At 39.3% G+C, this 15,365-nt stretch overlaps 1 protein-coding gene across 1 annotated transcript in view; it reads right to left on the bottom strand.

Moving 5' to 3' along the window:
- Positions 1-11,874: 11,874 nt before the first annotated feature.
- Fam184a (family with sequence similarity 184, member A) overlaps positions 11,875-15,365 on the bottom strand; it is a 92,088-nt gene continuing 88,597 nt past the window's right edge. The window contains exons 16-17 of the mRNA XM_013032776.1: positions 13,691-13,893; positions 11,875-12,229 (exon numbers count right to left, since the gene is read on the bottom strand). Coding sequence (XP_012888230.1) covers positions 12,148-12,229; positions 13,691-13,893 — 285 coding nt within the window. The 3' untranslated portion in view covers positions 11,875-12,147. The remainder of the gene's footprint in view (positions 12,230-13,690; positions 13,894-15,365) is intronic.

The raw sequence follows: 15,365 nt of genomic DNA, 5'->3' as shown, positions 1-15,365 counted from the left end.
AAGGCGGGCTGGAGAGAAGGGGCGGGCACCGGGGAAGGGGCGGGGTCTGGGGGAGGGAGGGGCGGGCCTCTGACCGGGCGCCTGGCCCCGGGGTAGGTCGGGGACGGAGGGCTGGGCGGGCCGGCCGCTCGGATTGGTTGAGCTTCTGGGTGTGTTTAAGAACTCTAACCCCAAACACAAAGGCTCTCCCGCTGTGTTTCCTGATTAATGCTTTAGAGCTTTTGGTTTCTTGAGTGTGTAATCTCATTTACCTCGGGGTAGGCGTCAGCACTTGTTCAAAGAGATTGCCTTTTCTTTTTTTTTTTGTGAACATACTGTACAGAGGGGTTACAATTACATGGGCAAGATAATGAGTACATTTCTTATCAAGCATTGCAGCCTCCTCTTTTGTTTACCCTTCACATCCCTTCCCAGCCTCCACCCCCTAATTCTACCCCCCCCCCACCAAAGTTGTAAAGTTCGTTTTCGACATGACAACTTGTACTTCTCATTGTTGCAACGGGTCCACCTGTATCCTTAAACGACTTGTTTAAAAATATGGAACGCTTCACGAATTTGCGTGTCATCCTTGGGCAGGGGCCATGCTAATCTTCTCTGTATCGTTCCAATTTTAGTATATGTGCTGCCAAAGCGAACACGAGATTGCCTTTTCTTACAGTTTCTCGTCGATGTCCAACATCAGTTGTTTCCTGGCGCTGGTGGTGTGTGGACTGGATTGTGTTCCTCTTCAAAAGAAGATAGTGAAAATTCCTAATCCCCGGGGCCCTACTTCTAAATAACATCTTTATAAAAAAAAATCCTGTCAAAAGTAGGGTGATTAGGATGGCCTCCTACCCAACAGGATAGTATCTTCAAAAAAGGAGAATGTTGAATACAAATACATTGTAGGGAAAAGTCATGGGACCCAGAGAAGGTAGCCACCTGCAAGTCAAGGTACGCTTGAGGGTCTCAGAGGCTAGGAGGGAAGCCTTTAGTACTTTTAGAAGGCATATGGCCCTGGCCATTTTTGAATTTTAGAATTCTGACCTTTAGAGTTGTGAGAAGATAAATTTCATTTGTTCTAAACCAGTCACTTGTGGCATCCCTAGGAAACTAAAACATAGAGTGAATCACATTAATTTAATTTTGAATATTAAATCAACTACTTTGAAAGGATTCCCATTTGGTCATAATGTATTTTCCTTTTTAAAACTTTTTTTTTGTCAGTACTGGGGATTGAACCCATGCCTTACACATGCTAGGCAACTCCTCTACCACTCAGCTACATCCCCAGCTCTATCTATCATATATACATATCCTTTTATATATATGTTATTTTATATTATATATTTTGGTATATGTTTGTATATTACATATATTTATATATATGTATAATGGATTAATAGATTTTGATAATATGAAGTTTTACATGTATATTTGGGATACTGACCTAATATTTTTATTTGCTGGTCTTGTTTGTAATGTCGTTTTGTTATTCATCACTGAATAAATCAGTGTTTCCCTTTTGATTTTTCTAGAACAATCTTTGTTAAATTAGTTTCTCTTCCTTAAATATTTGTTAAAATTCATCAGCAAATCCATTTCACCATGAAATTTTCTTCCTGAGAAGTTTAGCTACAAATTCAAATTCTTTGGTAAGTATTATTCAGGTTATTTCTGGGTTTCCGTAGTGGTCTTTCCAAGAATCTTGTATTTCTTCTTGTTGCATGACTTACGAACATGGAGCTGTTTGTAGTATTTCCTTCGCTAGTTTAGTATCGGTGGGTTGTAGTGATGTGATGTCTGGGTTCTCCTCTCCTGTCACAAGTTGCATTTGCTGTTCCTCATCCCTCTAGATACTCATCCTCTCAGCTACATACTTCACTCTTGCTCCCCAACCTCAAATACTTAACACTTCATGACAATACAATGGTACACCGCTTTCATGGGAAGTGAGGCAGGGTGAATGAGGGGGACAGCAAAACTAGCTTGCATTGTTTCTGTCTTAACAGATAGAATACATATTGTATTCATGTGTAGAAATGTCATAGTGAATCCCTCTCCTTGTAAAAGTAGTGAAAAATTGAACTTTTTACACACTCGATTCCAAATTTTTGGTGGAAGAATCAGATTGCCCTAGAGTCTGTGTTGATCTTCAGCCAAGCCACGCTGACTGCCAGAGGCCAGCTTTGTGGAAAGGGAGAGTTTGCCAGAAACCAAAAGTGTCATTGACTTAGTAACTGGGCATAGATTTCCTTCTAACTCCTAGGAGTTAGATGGAATGCCTGTAATTTTGTAGAGCCCATACACCTGCACAACACTGGCAACTGGAACTATTCTTGCCATCCTCACTAAACATCTAAAGTGGAATTACAGAGTAAAAATCTTTTATCTCCAGCGTTCTTTTTATTATTTTGATACAGTCTTGCGATGTATCAAGCCCTTGCCTGGCATCAAACCCTCAGTGCTCCTGCCTCGGCCTCTCAAGTACTTCAGTTATAGGCATGTACTACCATGTCAGCCCGTTGTTATCACTATACCAGTCTTTGTGTGTGGGTGCACGTATAGCTCTCATAATCAATAGGAGATGATCATTGCTTGTTTGCTCATCATGATCTTTAGAAACATTTGTGGTCCTATTTTCAAATGATTAGAGAAAAATAGCTAATATCAGCTTCAAACATAGTTTGAACCACAATTGGTATATAATATTCAATGAAATTCTTAAATAAAAGGAACTCAGTGGCTTCCCACAATATTGAAATGGTTTATAGTATTTCCCACACAGAAAATTGAGTTTTAATTTTCCCGAAGGGACATCTTATAGCTAAATCATACACTAAGGCGTCATGAACTGGTGACGAGACTGATGGTTTTGGAATGCATGACTGAAGCTCTTTGCCCATGGTGGGTGACCAACATCTGTTATGAAAGGTCCCAGTCAAAATTATTTCTGCTGTGCCTTACGGTGTGGAACTTTGCACTGGAAATCCACCAAAGATTGAGATTTAGAAACTAAAATGAATTCAGTTAAAAGCATTTTTCTGAGTAAAACTCTCATTTTATTTGCAATGAGATAGTCAGAGATGGTCATAATGCATTAGGATTCCATAATTTGATTCAGTTCTGTCCTTTCCAAAGAATATCATTTTGTATCACAGATAAAAAGCAGAATTAGTGACTTACTAGCCAAAAACCTAGCTGAGCCATGACTTGATGAAAGATGTCCAAGAGACTTCTCCTTTAATCTCACTTCTGTATTGGGTCTAGTGAGACCAGTGAAGAGCTTTTCTAGTGTTCTTACACAGTTCTTACATTTGAGTTATTCTTAAGTGCTGTAATTTACCCTTATCAAAGGCTAGGAAAGCTTTTCCTATTTACAAAACATTATCAGAAGGAGTGACTTTGATCTAGATGCATTTTACTTATCAATTGACATATTGAATTGTATGACTATTTAAAGGTAATAAAAAATATAGAATTAGTAGGAAAAAACCCTCCCAAACTGTGATCCTCAGATCTCAGCCTTTTGAGTAACTGGGACTAAGAATATAGTTTTTTTTTTCTTTTTCATTTTTTTATTGTGAAAATAATATAGTTTTTATTATATGTCTTCAGCATATTCATTGTAGCCATATTTTAATCCTTTGGGGACAGAGCTGTCTGTGTATATGTACGGTGTATATATTTGAACTAAACATAAATTGACAGTATATTTAGAATTTAAAATTTTATTTGCATGTAAAATCACATGTGCATATGGAGATATTAACACATACATAGGGTGTCAGTCTCTTAAAGATACAGATCTATTTCACTAGACTCCTCTAGTAACCTAGGAGTCAGACATTGGACCTGAAGGAAAAGCCCAGAGGTAATTACATGGTAATTGACTTGCTCACGATTTGGAGAAATGATTTGGAGAGGCAGTTTGAGGCTGAGCTGGCCATGCTACTTAATTCTGCATTGTGCCCCACCTTCCTCAGCCTCTGAACGCCTCATCTCTCTGTCCTATCCTTGCCTTTTGTTCAAGGAGTTAGCACTTTCTGCCATTCATCATGTCTAGTTATTGTCTAGCTCCCCTGCTTCTCATCTATGCTTCATAAAGATGCTACAGGCATACTTGGTTTTTTTTTTTTAGTGATATATCCCAGCCACCTTAAATAATGCCTGATACTCAAGAGATGTTTGTTGAAGGACCATTTGTAATAGGGCACACATGGTGAGGGCATGGAAAGAACTTCACAGTGGAAGCAAGCAGAGCTTTCAGCAGGTGGCAGTAGAACCCCATTTAATGAAGAAGTCCCAAAAAGCAGAAAGGAGAAGCGTAAATGCTTAGCATTACAGGTGGAGGCCTTCAGTTGATTGTGACATTCTCTGTGTGTGAGGTCATCTTGTCATTGCCTCTGACAAATGTTTAGACACTGAGACCTAAACATATGCTGAGGTACCAAATAGTAAAACATGCTTAGAGAAAATTACAGGAAGAAAAAAAGCAAATGGAATGAAAAGATTACCTCTCAATTTATATATAGTCATCCTTAATCTATTGTTTATTCAAAAAACAATGCAATCACTGGGATAGGTCTCTGCTACTTAGCCCTTTGTATTAGTGTGGTAAAATGTACATGAAATGCACCATTTCAACCTTTTGTAAACTACACAATTCAGGAACGTTAAGCTCACTGACCATCTTGTGTAACCTCACCGGTATCATCTCCAGGATTAAAAACAAACAAAAATAATTCTGCACAGAAACTCTTGAAAGGTTAGAGTACTTGAGGCAGTGACCATTTGTTGCTTGTTTCAGAGCAGAGCAACACGTGGTGCTAAACCACCTGGTTGTGTGCCTTTATAAGACCTGCAGATCCTTAGCTGGGGCTCTCCTCCTGGGCTCCACTGTGTCGGAGGCCAGAGCTGCAGCCCATTTAAATAAAACAGCTGTAGAGTCTGACTCTCGGTGGTCTTCTTGGTGGGGGTCCTGCGACCTTGGCATAACACCCAGTAAACAATCATTCCTTTGTGCCCTCTCCTTAGCCTCTAGTAACTTTTACTTTCTGCTTCCTGAATTTACCTATTCTAGGTAGTCTCATATAAGTGGAGTCACACAGTTTGTTGTTTTAATGAGCTTATTTCAGTTAGCTTTTAAGGTTTGTATTGAGGGCTTTTAAAGACATCTCAGAATTTCATCCTTTTTTAAGGCTGGAATTTTTTTGTGCTAGTATCAGGGCTTGAACTCAGGGGCTCTTGCTCTCACTTGGCTAGCTTATTCACAGTTGGTGCTATATCATTGAGCCATACCTCCAGTCTGATACTTTTCTGATTAATTCAAGATGGAGTCTCACAGACTTATCTGCCTCAGGAAGCTTTGAACCATGATCCCCTAGGTCTTGGCTTCCTGAATAGCCAGAATTCAAGCCTGAGTCATTGGTGCCCAGCAAGGCTGGTCCATTTTCTATTGTGTGTAACCACATTCATTCTTCAACTGACAGACATTTGGGTTGTTTCTACCATTTAGCTATTATGAAAAATGCTAGTAAGCATGTTAGTATATAAGTATTTGTCTCAAGTTTCCATTGTCAAATTGACTTTTGTGTGTATTTATAGAATGGAATTGCTGGGTCATATGGTCATCTATGTTGTTCTTTGAAGAACTGCCAGACTCTTTTCCACAATGGCATCACCATTTAATTCACAATCACAATGGCTCCAACTTGTCATTCTTGCCAACAATTGTTACTTCACATTTTTTAATATTATAGCCACTCTATAATTTACATCTCCCTATTAACTAGTGTAGTTAAGCAGCTTTTCATGAATTTGTTGGCCATTTTAACATCTTTGGAGAATTAGGTCTGAGTCAGTTGTTCACTTTTAAACTGGCTTGTTATTCCTTGCTAAGATTTAGCCATTCTTGACTGTTCTGGATGTTAAACCCTTTGAAAGATATTTTTTTGTGTGTGAACATACTGTACAGAGGGGTTACAATTACATGGGCAAGATAATGAGTACATTTCTTATCAAGCATGGTTGCCTCCTCCTTTGTTTCCCCTTCCCATCCCCCCAACCCCCAAAGATATTTTCTGCCACTTATTTTGGTTGTCTTTTTAACCTGTTCCCTTTGGTGAACAAGAGTTCTAACTTTTTATGAAGTCCAAATGTATCTATTGCCTGTGTTTTGGTGTCAAGTCTAAGAAACAAGGGGCAAAGTCCAAGTAATAAAGGCTTTTTTTTTTTTTTTCTGTCGGTCATGGGGCCTGAACTCTGGGCCTGGGCACTGCCACAGCTCTTCAGCTCAAGGCTAGCAGTCTACCACTTGAGCCACAGCACCACTTCTGGCTTTTTCTGTTTATGTGGTGTTGAGGAATTGAACTCAGGGCCTCAGGCTTGGCAAGGCAAGCACTCTACCACAGAGCCACCTTCCCAGCCCTGGAAAGGTTTTATCCCATATTTTCTTCTAAGAGTTTTATACTTCTAGCTGTTACATTTAAATTGTTGATCCATTCTGAGCTAATTTTAACATATAGTATAAGCTAAGGGTCAACTGCATTCTTTTACAGACAGTTTTCCCAGCACCATTTGTTGAAAAGATTGACCTTGCTCAACTTAAAGGTCTTTACACATTTGTTGAGTCAATTGATCTATGTGCAAGTTTGTATCTGGGCTGGATTATTTTATGATTTAAAGCAGATTTTGACTGATAATTAAATTATATTATTTACAATCATTTAAACATAGCTATAGTCAGAAAATTATACTACCGCATGATGAAAAGCATGGCAGGGCAAATCAGTCATGACTCTATGGTATAAGACTCTGTCTTCCTGTTCTAGATCCAGTATAGAGTGCCACAAATGCAGTTCTCCCTTCAAGGCCTCTGTCTTTGCTATAGATTTAAAATTAAGGAACACAGGGAAAGCTGCAAGTCAGGAACTTAGTGTTTGAGATGATGAATAGATATGGGGTAATAACCTTTAATAATTCTATATGTAACAATAAAAGAGAAGTGACAGAATAAAGTAAGAACAGAACACCAAAAAACTATGTGTAAAAATCAGCCTCACATCTAACAACTAATGGAATGTCTGTTGTACATTTATGAGGAGGGACACTGGTGGCTCATGCCTCTGATTCCAATCTAACCACCAGACATTTATCTTCAATTAACGACCAAAAAGCCAGAAGTGGAGGTGTAGCTAAAGTGATGGAGCACTTGAGCATATTGCCCGGACTTTGAGATCTGCGCAACAAACAAACAAAAAACTCCATTCAAAGGATCTGAATTCTGATCACTGCTCTGAAAACAGGCTGACCCCTCTCCTCCCCTTCCTCCTCCACTTACAGTATCTTAATCCTGATTAAGTCTAACTATCTACCTCTTATAAACTTGCATTTGAGAAGCTGAAGATAGATTACAAACTCCAACCGTTTGGGCAGGTTTAAATAGAAACACGTAATTTATTGTATTATTAACTGATAATCCCATTTACATTTCTCAACTATATTTACTTTGTTTTCTAAGAACACTACTTTCTTATCTCTACCTACCAATTTATAATCTTTCCCAAATGATATTTTTTGAGGGGGGGGGGAACAGGGGTCAGTCATGTAGCTTGAACTCAGGGCCTGGACACTGTACCTGAGCTCTTTTGCTCTAGGCCAGTGCTCTACCACTTTGAGCCACAGCTCCACTTCTGGTTTTCTGGTGGTTAACTGGAGGTCAGAGTCTCCTGGGGACTTTTCTGCCTGGGATGGCTTTAAACCTTGATCCTCAGATCTCAGTCTCCTGAGTAGCTACGATTATAGGTGAGCCACTGGAACCCAGCCGCACATTTGATTTTGTTGTTGTTGTTGTTGGTCCTGGGGCCTAACTCTGGGCCTGGGTGTTGTCCCTCAGCTATTCAACTCAAGGCTAGCACTCTACCACTTGAGCCATAGTGTCACCTCCAGCTTTTTCTGCTTATGTGGTGCTGAAGAATTGAACCCAGGCTGTCATACATGCAAGGCAAGCACTCTTCCACTGAGCCACTTTCCCACCCCATACATTTGATTTTTTACATCCACCCTTACATTTTCTGTTAGGAAGCTAGGGTAGAAGGTATGATTTTATTACATGGCTGAGGAGTCTGAGTCACAGTAGCAAAGGTACTGGTTCCTGGTGGCAGAGCCAGGGCCAGGGAGCTTCAGAGGAAGGAGTTTCCTCTGGCAGAGCCACAGTTCACTCAGGGACCTGATGGGAGATCTGAGTATTCTCTTGGAGACTGCAAAAAATGGCCAATATAGCTTTTTCTGCCTCTTAAGATTGTAGGAACCTGTGTTTCTTGTGATAATGTCTTCAGCTTCCACCTCTTCTTTCCTTCAAATCAGGATTTTGCTGTCCCTACCGTGGATCTGCTGTTGCTAACATTTTCTTCCAGTGATTAAAGCCAAAGGACATTTCATTTACTTTCTTTCCTGGTAACTGATATCTAGCTTTTCCTGATCTAGCATTGCTTGGTTGGCTACTGTCTCCTTGAAAATTTCTTCTTCCAGAACTATATTTTTTCCATCACTAATTCTACTTCTCATTTACCCCCTACCAGCACCTTAACAGAATGGGGTCTTTCCATGCACAGCCCCTTCCTTCTTTTTTTTGGGGGGGGGTCAGTTGTGGGGCCTGAACTCCGGGCCTGGGCGCTGTCCCTCAGCTCTTCAGCTCAAGGCTAGCACTCTACCACTTGAGCCACAGTGCCACTTCCGGCTTTTTTTTTTTTTTTGCTTATGTGGTGCCGAGGAATTGAACCCATGGCCTCATGCATGCAAGGCAAGCGCTCTGCCACTGAGTCACCTTCCCAGCCAGCCCCTTCCTTCTTTCAAACCATACTTGTGGCTTTATCTGTTTCATACATGATGCTTCCAAAGTATTTCCAGCTCAGACTCTGATCTCTAGGTTTTTATATTTAGCTATTAATGATCCCAGATGAACTTTCTAAATGTCTAAAATAAAACTTTACCCTTTGTTCATAATTCATTTTCTTTCTGGACCAATATACTTTTTACCAGTTCCTATCAATCTGGGTCTTCGCTCTCAATTCCCTCATCTCCATTCCCATGAGCAATTCTTCAATGAGTTCTCATCTGTACCAACTCAATATAAAACATTTGTGTTTTTTAGTACTGAGGTTTGAGTCAGGTCCTTGCACTTGTACTCTATAAACTTTTGCTTAATTTTTTGGAAGGATTTTTTTGGGGGAGGGTGGCAATGTATGTATTTTAAATGATTAGTTGTGGAAATATTCAAATATATACACACAGAAGTGAGAATCTGGAATTAGCCCATGGACCCAATTTCAAAGTTTCTGCTGTTCTCATTTTGTCTTAGGTTTCTCTCACCCACTATACTATTTCTTCAGATAGGATCTTGCACTTTTTGCCCAGGTAGGTGATCTATCTAAAGACGGTGATCCTCCTACTTCTGCTTCCTGAAGAACTATGATGACAGAAGCATACCACCATGCCAATCTTGGGGTCAAAAAAAGCTTTCTAACACCTTGGCCTTGGCTGTCCTCAAACCATAATCCTTTTACCTTCCCTCCCCATCTAGCTGGGATTATAGGTATGTACTTCCATTGCTGGTCCCACTAACTGGTTTTACCACATGCCCCCATCTCTTCTGCACTAATTGTAATCAGAATGGTGATTGGTTTGTTTGTTCCTAGGTTTGAAATCATGCTATTACCTGCTCAAAATTCTAAACGCTCAAAGTTGAATTCTTCAGTAAGCACTCCTGATTCTCTGTGGCATAATGAAAAATCAAACAGGTTTCAATTTTTGCCAGTTTGTTGTGACTAATTGTGATTGTGAGTAGTTGGGGAATGTGTGTTTCATCTAAGTTGTCACAGGGGTAAAAATGCAAAAATAGAGGTGTCTAAGTCAAGGTAGAAGCTCAAAAGATGACTGCTCCCAAGATGTCTTCTCATGCCTGACATGTTCCTTCCGTGCTGGCCAATAGGACAGCATGTGGTTCCTGGATTTAGCCATCCTGCCTTCTCCACTCTTGCTTGAACTTTGCCTGGAATTGTTTCTGCCCTTGGTGTATTTCTCTGGGTAATTCCTTCTCATCATCCACTGTTGTGTATGTTATTACTACTTCTAGGTCAAGCATTACCGGATATATCATCGAGTGAACTACTTTCTTCTCTGCTCCCACTGTCTCCTCCACACATCTTTGCAGTTCTCCTGACACTCTATACTGTAGGAAGATGTGGGTGATCAGCAAACCTGCAGTTAGCTTCTGGAAAACAGTTGCCCATCCATCTGCTAGATGCATTGCTACTGGCACAAGTCCTAATAACCAACACCAGGTTGATAAATCCCGTGTTAGGTGGTTTAGTATGTTCTAGGGCCAAGAATATGTGCTATAACTAGAATTATTTTCTGAAGTGAGCATTGTTGGTTGAAATTTTTTTTCAGGATAACAAAAAACAAGTTATAAACCATGCAAACTCATATGTGAAGGTTTGTTCCTTGAGCATTTTGTGAAGCTAAGTGAACTGATCCCCGCAGAGCTCCCTAGTGCCATTTAGAAGCCAGTCTTTAAGGTTATTGTAATCATTCAGAGGTGACGCACTGTATTGGCATTTATCTCACTCAGCAGATTCTTCAAAATGTGTGCAAGACTGGCCAGGTGTGGTAAGTCATGCCTGGGATCACTACACTCAGGAGACTGACAAGGAAGATTGAGAATTCAGGGCCAACTTGGGCTACATAGAGACCCTATCTTGGGTGGGGGGAGAAAAGAAAGAAAATTACATTACTAAATCAACTACATTTGGGATTCTTAAAAATGAAAGCGTTAGTTTTTAGGCCTTAGAATAAAACATTCAGCTAAAGCAGACTAAAGCTTAAAGAAATCAAAGGTTGGACAACATTACACTGGGGAGTTGAGAATCAGAATCAGTATTCAACTGATCATGTTCAGAATCAGTATTAGGCTGATAGGTTAGACATCTGACAAACCACCTTCTAAACCAAGTTGAAACAGAATTGGCTATCTCTTCACATAATAACTATTGGCCATAAAGCCTAAAATTAATCATGAGTTCTAACTATATTACAAGTTCTAAATCTCATCTATCAGATAAAGAAAATAAAAAAGTAAGTAAACAATACTTTATACACCCAAAAGCCCACAATATGCACAGTACTTTTAGTGTTGTAAACGTAGACAATTTTGTTAAAATTATACATGATAATAGAAGTTGTCAATAGACTAACTCATTTATCTGTCTGTATTTTGTTATAATTATTGTAGTCAAATGATAACGTTTTGTAGACAAGTCTTACCTGGCATATAAATGTACTTAAAAGGTCCTGGCATAGTGGTGGTACACACCTGTAATCTCAGCTACTTGGGAAGTAAAGATTGGGCAGGCTATGGTTCAAAGTCAGTTTGGGCAAAAAAAGTGAGCCCATCTCAACCATAAGGTAAGATCTAGCAGTGGGTTCCTGTAACTCAAGCCATGTAGAAGGCATAGGTGGGTGAACTGCAAAAATGAGAGACCCAAATGGAATGAGAAATAAAGCTGCAAGGGTTGGAGGCATACTTTTAAGTGGTAGATCTTGGTGAATGCAAGGCTCTCAGTGCCAATCCCAGTAACACACACACACACACACACACACATTTAAAAATTAACCGGGGTGGGGGGATATAGTTGTGGAGGTGGGAGGGAAGGGATGGTAGGGGAAAAACAAAGGAGGAGGCAACAATGCTTGATAAGAAATGTACTCACTACCTCCCTCATGTAACTAACCCCAGTGTACAGTATTTTCACAATAAAGAACTTATTCAAAAATAAAATGAAATCGAAAACAAAAAAATTGAAAGCGATTATAACAAGAAAAAAACATGGTTTCTTCTAACAAAATTTATTATACAGTAATTAAAAAGGTTAAAGACTTCCATCTCAAATAAAAATAATTGTTATAATTACACACATCATAGAGTACCTTATAGAGTGATTCCAATATATATGTATATATCAATGTATATATAATCTCAGGAAATACAGCGCATTTTCAAGTCGGAGAGACAAACACCTTCTTATTCACAGTGTTCACAGGGGAACGCCTGTTCACGGATGGGCTGTGTGCAGTCGTGCTCCCGGCAGGCCACGCAGCGCCGCCCTTTCAGAAGGTGAAGTACCGGGCAAACCACTCCTGGCGCTGGGGGTCCGGAGAAGCCGCGGGGGACGCTTCGCTCTGAGGGGGACTGAATTCACAAGAGAGAGACGTGAGGCCCAGTGGGAAGCGGTTTTGCAAAGAGGGAAACACACAAAACGCCAGTGTAAGTTACCACAAGTGGCTCCCGGGGGCTAAGCTACAGCTGCGCTCCATTCTGACAGCAGAGGGCGCCCGCAGCGCACAGAAGCCAGCTGAGGAGCCCCCGCCGCCCCATCAAACCCACCATCCCCCAAACCGAGAAGCAAGCAATTAAAAAAGTAATGTCACTGTCTTTAAATAAAATATTCCCAGGGAAATTGTGTGAGAGAAGACGACCGTGTTCCTCTCTTCCAACACTTCCACCCTTTTAATTTAAATTTCAGAATCAGACACAAGTTTTTGATCCTCATATATATATATATATATATATATATATATATATATATATATATACGTATATATATATGACACTAAGTCAAGGCATAGTGTTTTTTTTTTACTATTTACATAATTAAACATTCATTTCTTAATTCCATAATCAGATACTCCACGAAAAGACCGTAAAAATTCAATTTTGCTTCTATTTTCCAACTTGTGTAACTTACACTTAACTCTTAACTAAAGATTCTTTGTGCTACTTAAGAAAACAAAAGAATCCCTACCGTGTCTGGGGAAAATTACAAGGCACGCAACAATGTAATGGAAATTCCAGTAGTCATGTTTCTGGAGCTCATGCACATGCACCTTACTGATACCTGAACAGTACCCATGCACGGGGTAAGGGGAAATAAGCAACACAAAAGTTTTAGCAGGAGACAATCACACATCTATTTGAGTATTTTTCATTCTTGCTATGTTTTACTATTGAGCTGTTCACTATGTCAGAAATCACTTAACACAAGAACAAAATTAAACTCTACAGGTGGGACTTGTATGAGTGGCATTGCTGAAATTTAGTAAAAAATAAGAAGATACTTCAAAGCAGCAAAAAAGTCAGTAGTAGAAAGGTTTACATAACACAACAGTATTTTCTTATTTGTTGGTTAAATAACTGAATTTCATCCCAAATTTGTTTGTTAATATAGTCAACTCTGAGGTAACTTAAAATTGAATATAAATTTTAAAATTACTTTTTTCTAAATTTACTCTTTTGCTTATATATGCCATTAAGATTCCAGAACTTATAACTTTAAAAAATGAAAATAGGATTATATAATAAGCCTGGTGAGCAAAAACCAAAAAATAAAGACAGAAATTAAAACCATTTAACAAATAAAAATTAAAGCTCTGCAATAACAAAAACTTGGCAGCTCTTCCTACACTTAGAAAACTCACTGATAAGAAATTAGGGGGAAAAAATCTTGGAACAGACTCAAGAGGTGGCACGCCATTATGCAACTATTTCACAGGAATACTCCTCAGGCTGTTCCCTGTAGTGGATTTACATAATATAGGAAGGTGAAATTCTCAAGTTTCAAAAAGAACAAGCCATTGGTGAGACAGGGCTCACCTCAAAAATGTCTTGGGCTCTTTGGGTGGCACTGGCTGTGGAAGAGGTTTGCTGCTGTTGAACTCAATATCGTGGACTGGAGAATTAGGAATGGGATCCAGGCGGGTAGGATGTCCATTGCCCACAATACCAGATTCCAGAGCACTTAGATTGGGAACACTCACAAACCTGTTTGTTGGTGCTTTATCATTCTTCTTCTTTTGCTGCATTAAAAATAATACTTGTGAGGATTGTCCCTGCATAAGGACAAACGAGAAAGTGGAAATCATAGAAGATACAAATTTTGCACCAAAAACTCTTGGAAGCTTTGTGTTAATCATGATGCTAACTGAACCAGTGTTACCCAAAGTGTGGTCTGGGGATCCTTGAGAGTGTGTGTCCACATGGAATCCATCTCACAGATAGACATGCTACCAGGAGAAAAACAGCCAGGAGGAAATGTCTGGGAGCCACCGACCAGGAAACTGGGAGGGGGTGAGCACCAAGGGGTAAGGAGAATACTGGGAGGACATGGGACAAGGGGACAGGAGGAGTAGATCCTCAGATGCCACAGGGTTAAATGGACTTGGGCTAAGATTAGGAAAGGAGTAAAGTTAAAGGTAATTGTAAAACAGAGGTCCTTGAACTTTAACCATCTGTCAAAGGGAGGCAGCTCTTGCCTAAGGAGAAAAAGGAATGAGAAAATGTTGGCAGTGTAGTTTGAGACAATCTCTTATTTCTATTTAAGGCATAAAGCTGACTTAAAGAAATAATGGGGTTTTGAATTTGCTGTGATATCTTTCTGAAGAGAGAAAAATCTGTATGAGTAAGTCTAAATTTATCAATAAATTAGCTGAATAATTAATTGGCTCATAATTTAAGAAATAAATATTATAAAATAAAATTAGCCAATATTAAAAAATTTTAACCGGTCTTTAAAAAGGAACAGAGATTTAAAAAAGAAGGAATACAATTAGTTGCAGACCGTGAAACCCTATCACTTGTAAACCACTAGCTTCAGTCTGAAAGCATTTATTCATACTTCTAGAATTAATAGCTTCAGAATAAAAGCATTTACAATTTTCTCACATTTTGATAATTAGACGTATACTCTAAACTTATGATTTTCTTCTGGTAAAATTAAAACTGGAGTTTGAACAAACAGGTATATACATGGAAGTTTTCACTCATTTACAGAGCAGTGATCTCAACTCTAGATATTTCCTTCTGGGTCATGCTCTATGAGTCACGGTCTCTGAAAAGGAACCTATTTCAGTATTAGCACACAAAGACAGGAATAGTGATACCTTTTCAGATCTAGTTGTGAAAACTGAAGTCATTGTTTAGGAGTCAAAAGTATTTGGGAAGTTCTTACAAAGATTTTTTTTTTTGTTGTTGGTCATGGGGCCTGAACTCTGGGCCTCGGTGCTCTTCAGCTCAGAGCTAACACTCTACCAATTGAGCCATAGCTCCACTTCCGGCTTTTTCTGCTATGTGGTGCATGCGTCGAGCATGCTAGGCAAGCACTCTACCACTGAGCCACCTTCCCAGCCCATAAAGATGTATTTTTAGTTTTCTTATTTTATCATCCGGGGCATCAAAAATACCTACTTAAGTTATGTTTTAAGAAATCAAAAGTATCACTGAGTCATGAATTTATAACAAAATGATTCCAACAAGATCATTAATTTATCTT

The sequence above is a fragment of the Dipodomys ordii genome, unplaced genomic scaffold (genome assembly GCF_000151885.1).
Source record: "Dipodomys ordii isolate 6190 unplaced genomic scaffold, Dord_2.0 Scaffold157, whole genome shotgun sequence".
Classification (NCBI taxonomy): Eukaryota; Metazoa; Chordata; class Mammalia; order Rodentia; family Heteromyidae; genus Dipodomys; species Dipodomys ordii.
This window is presented reverse-complemented; position numbering and strand designations above follow the sequence as displayed.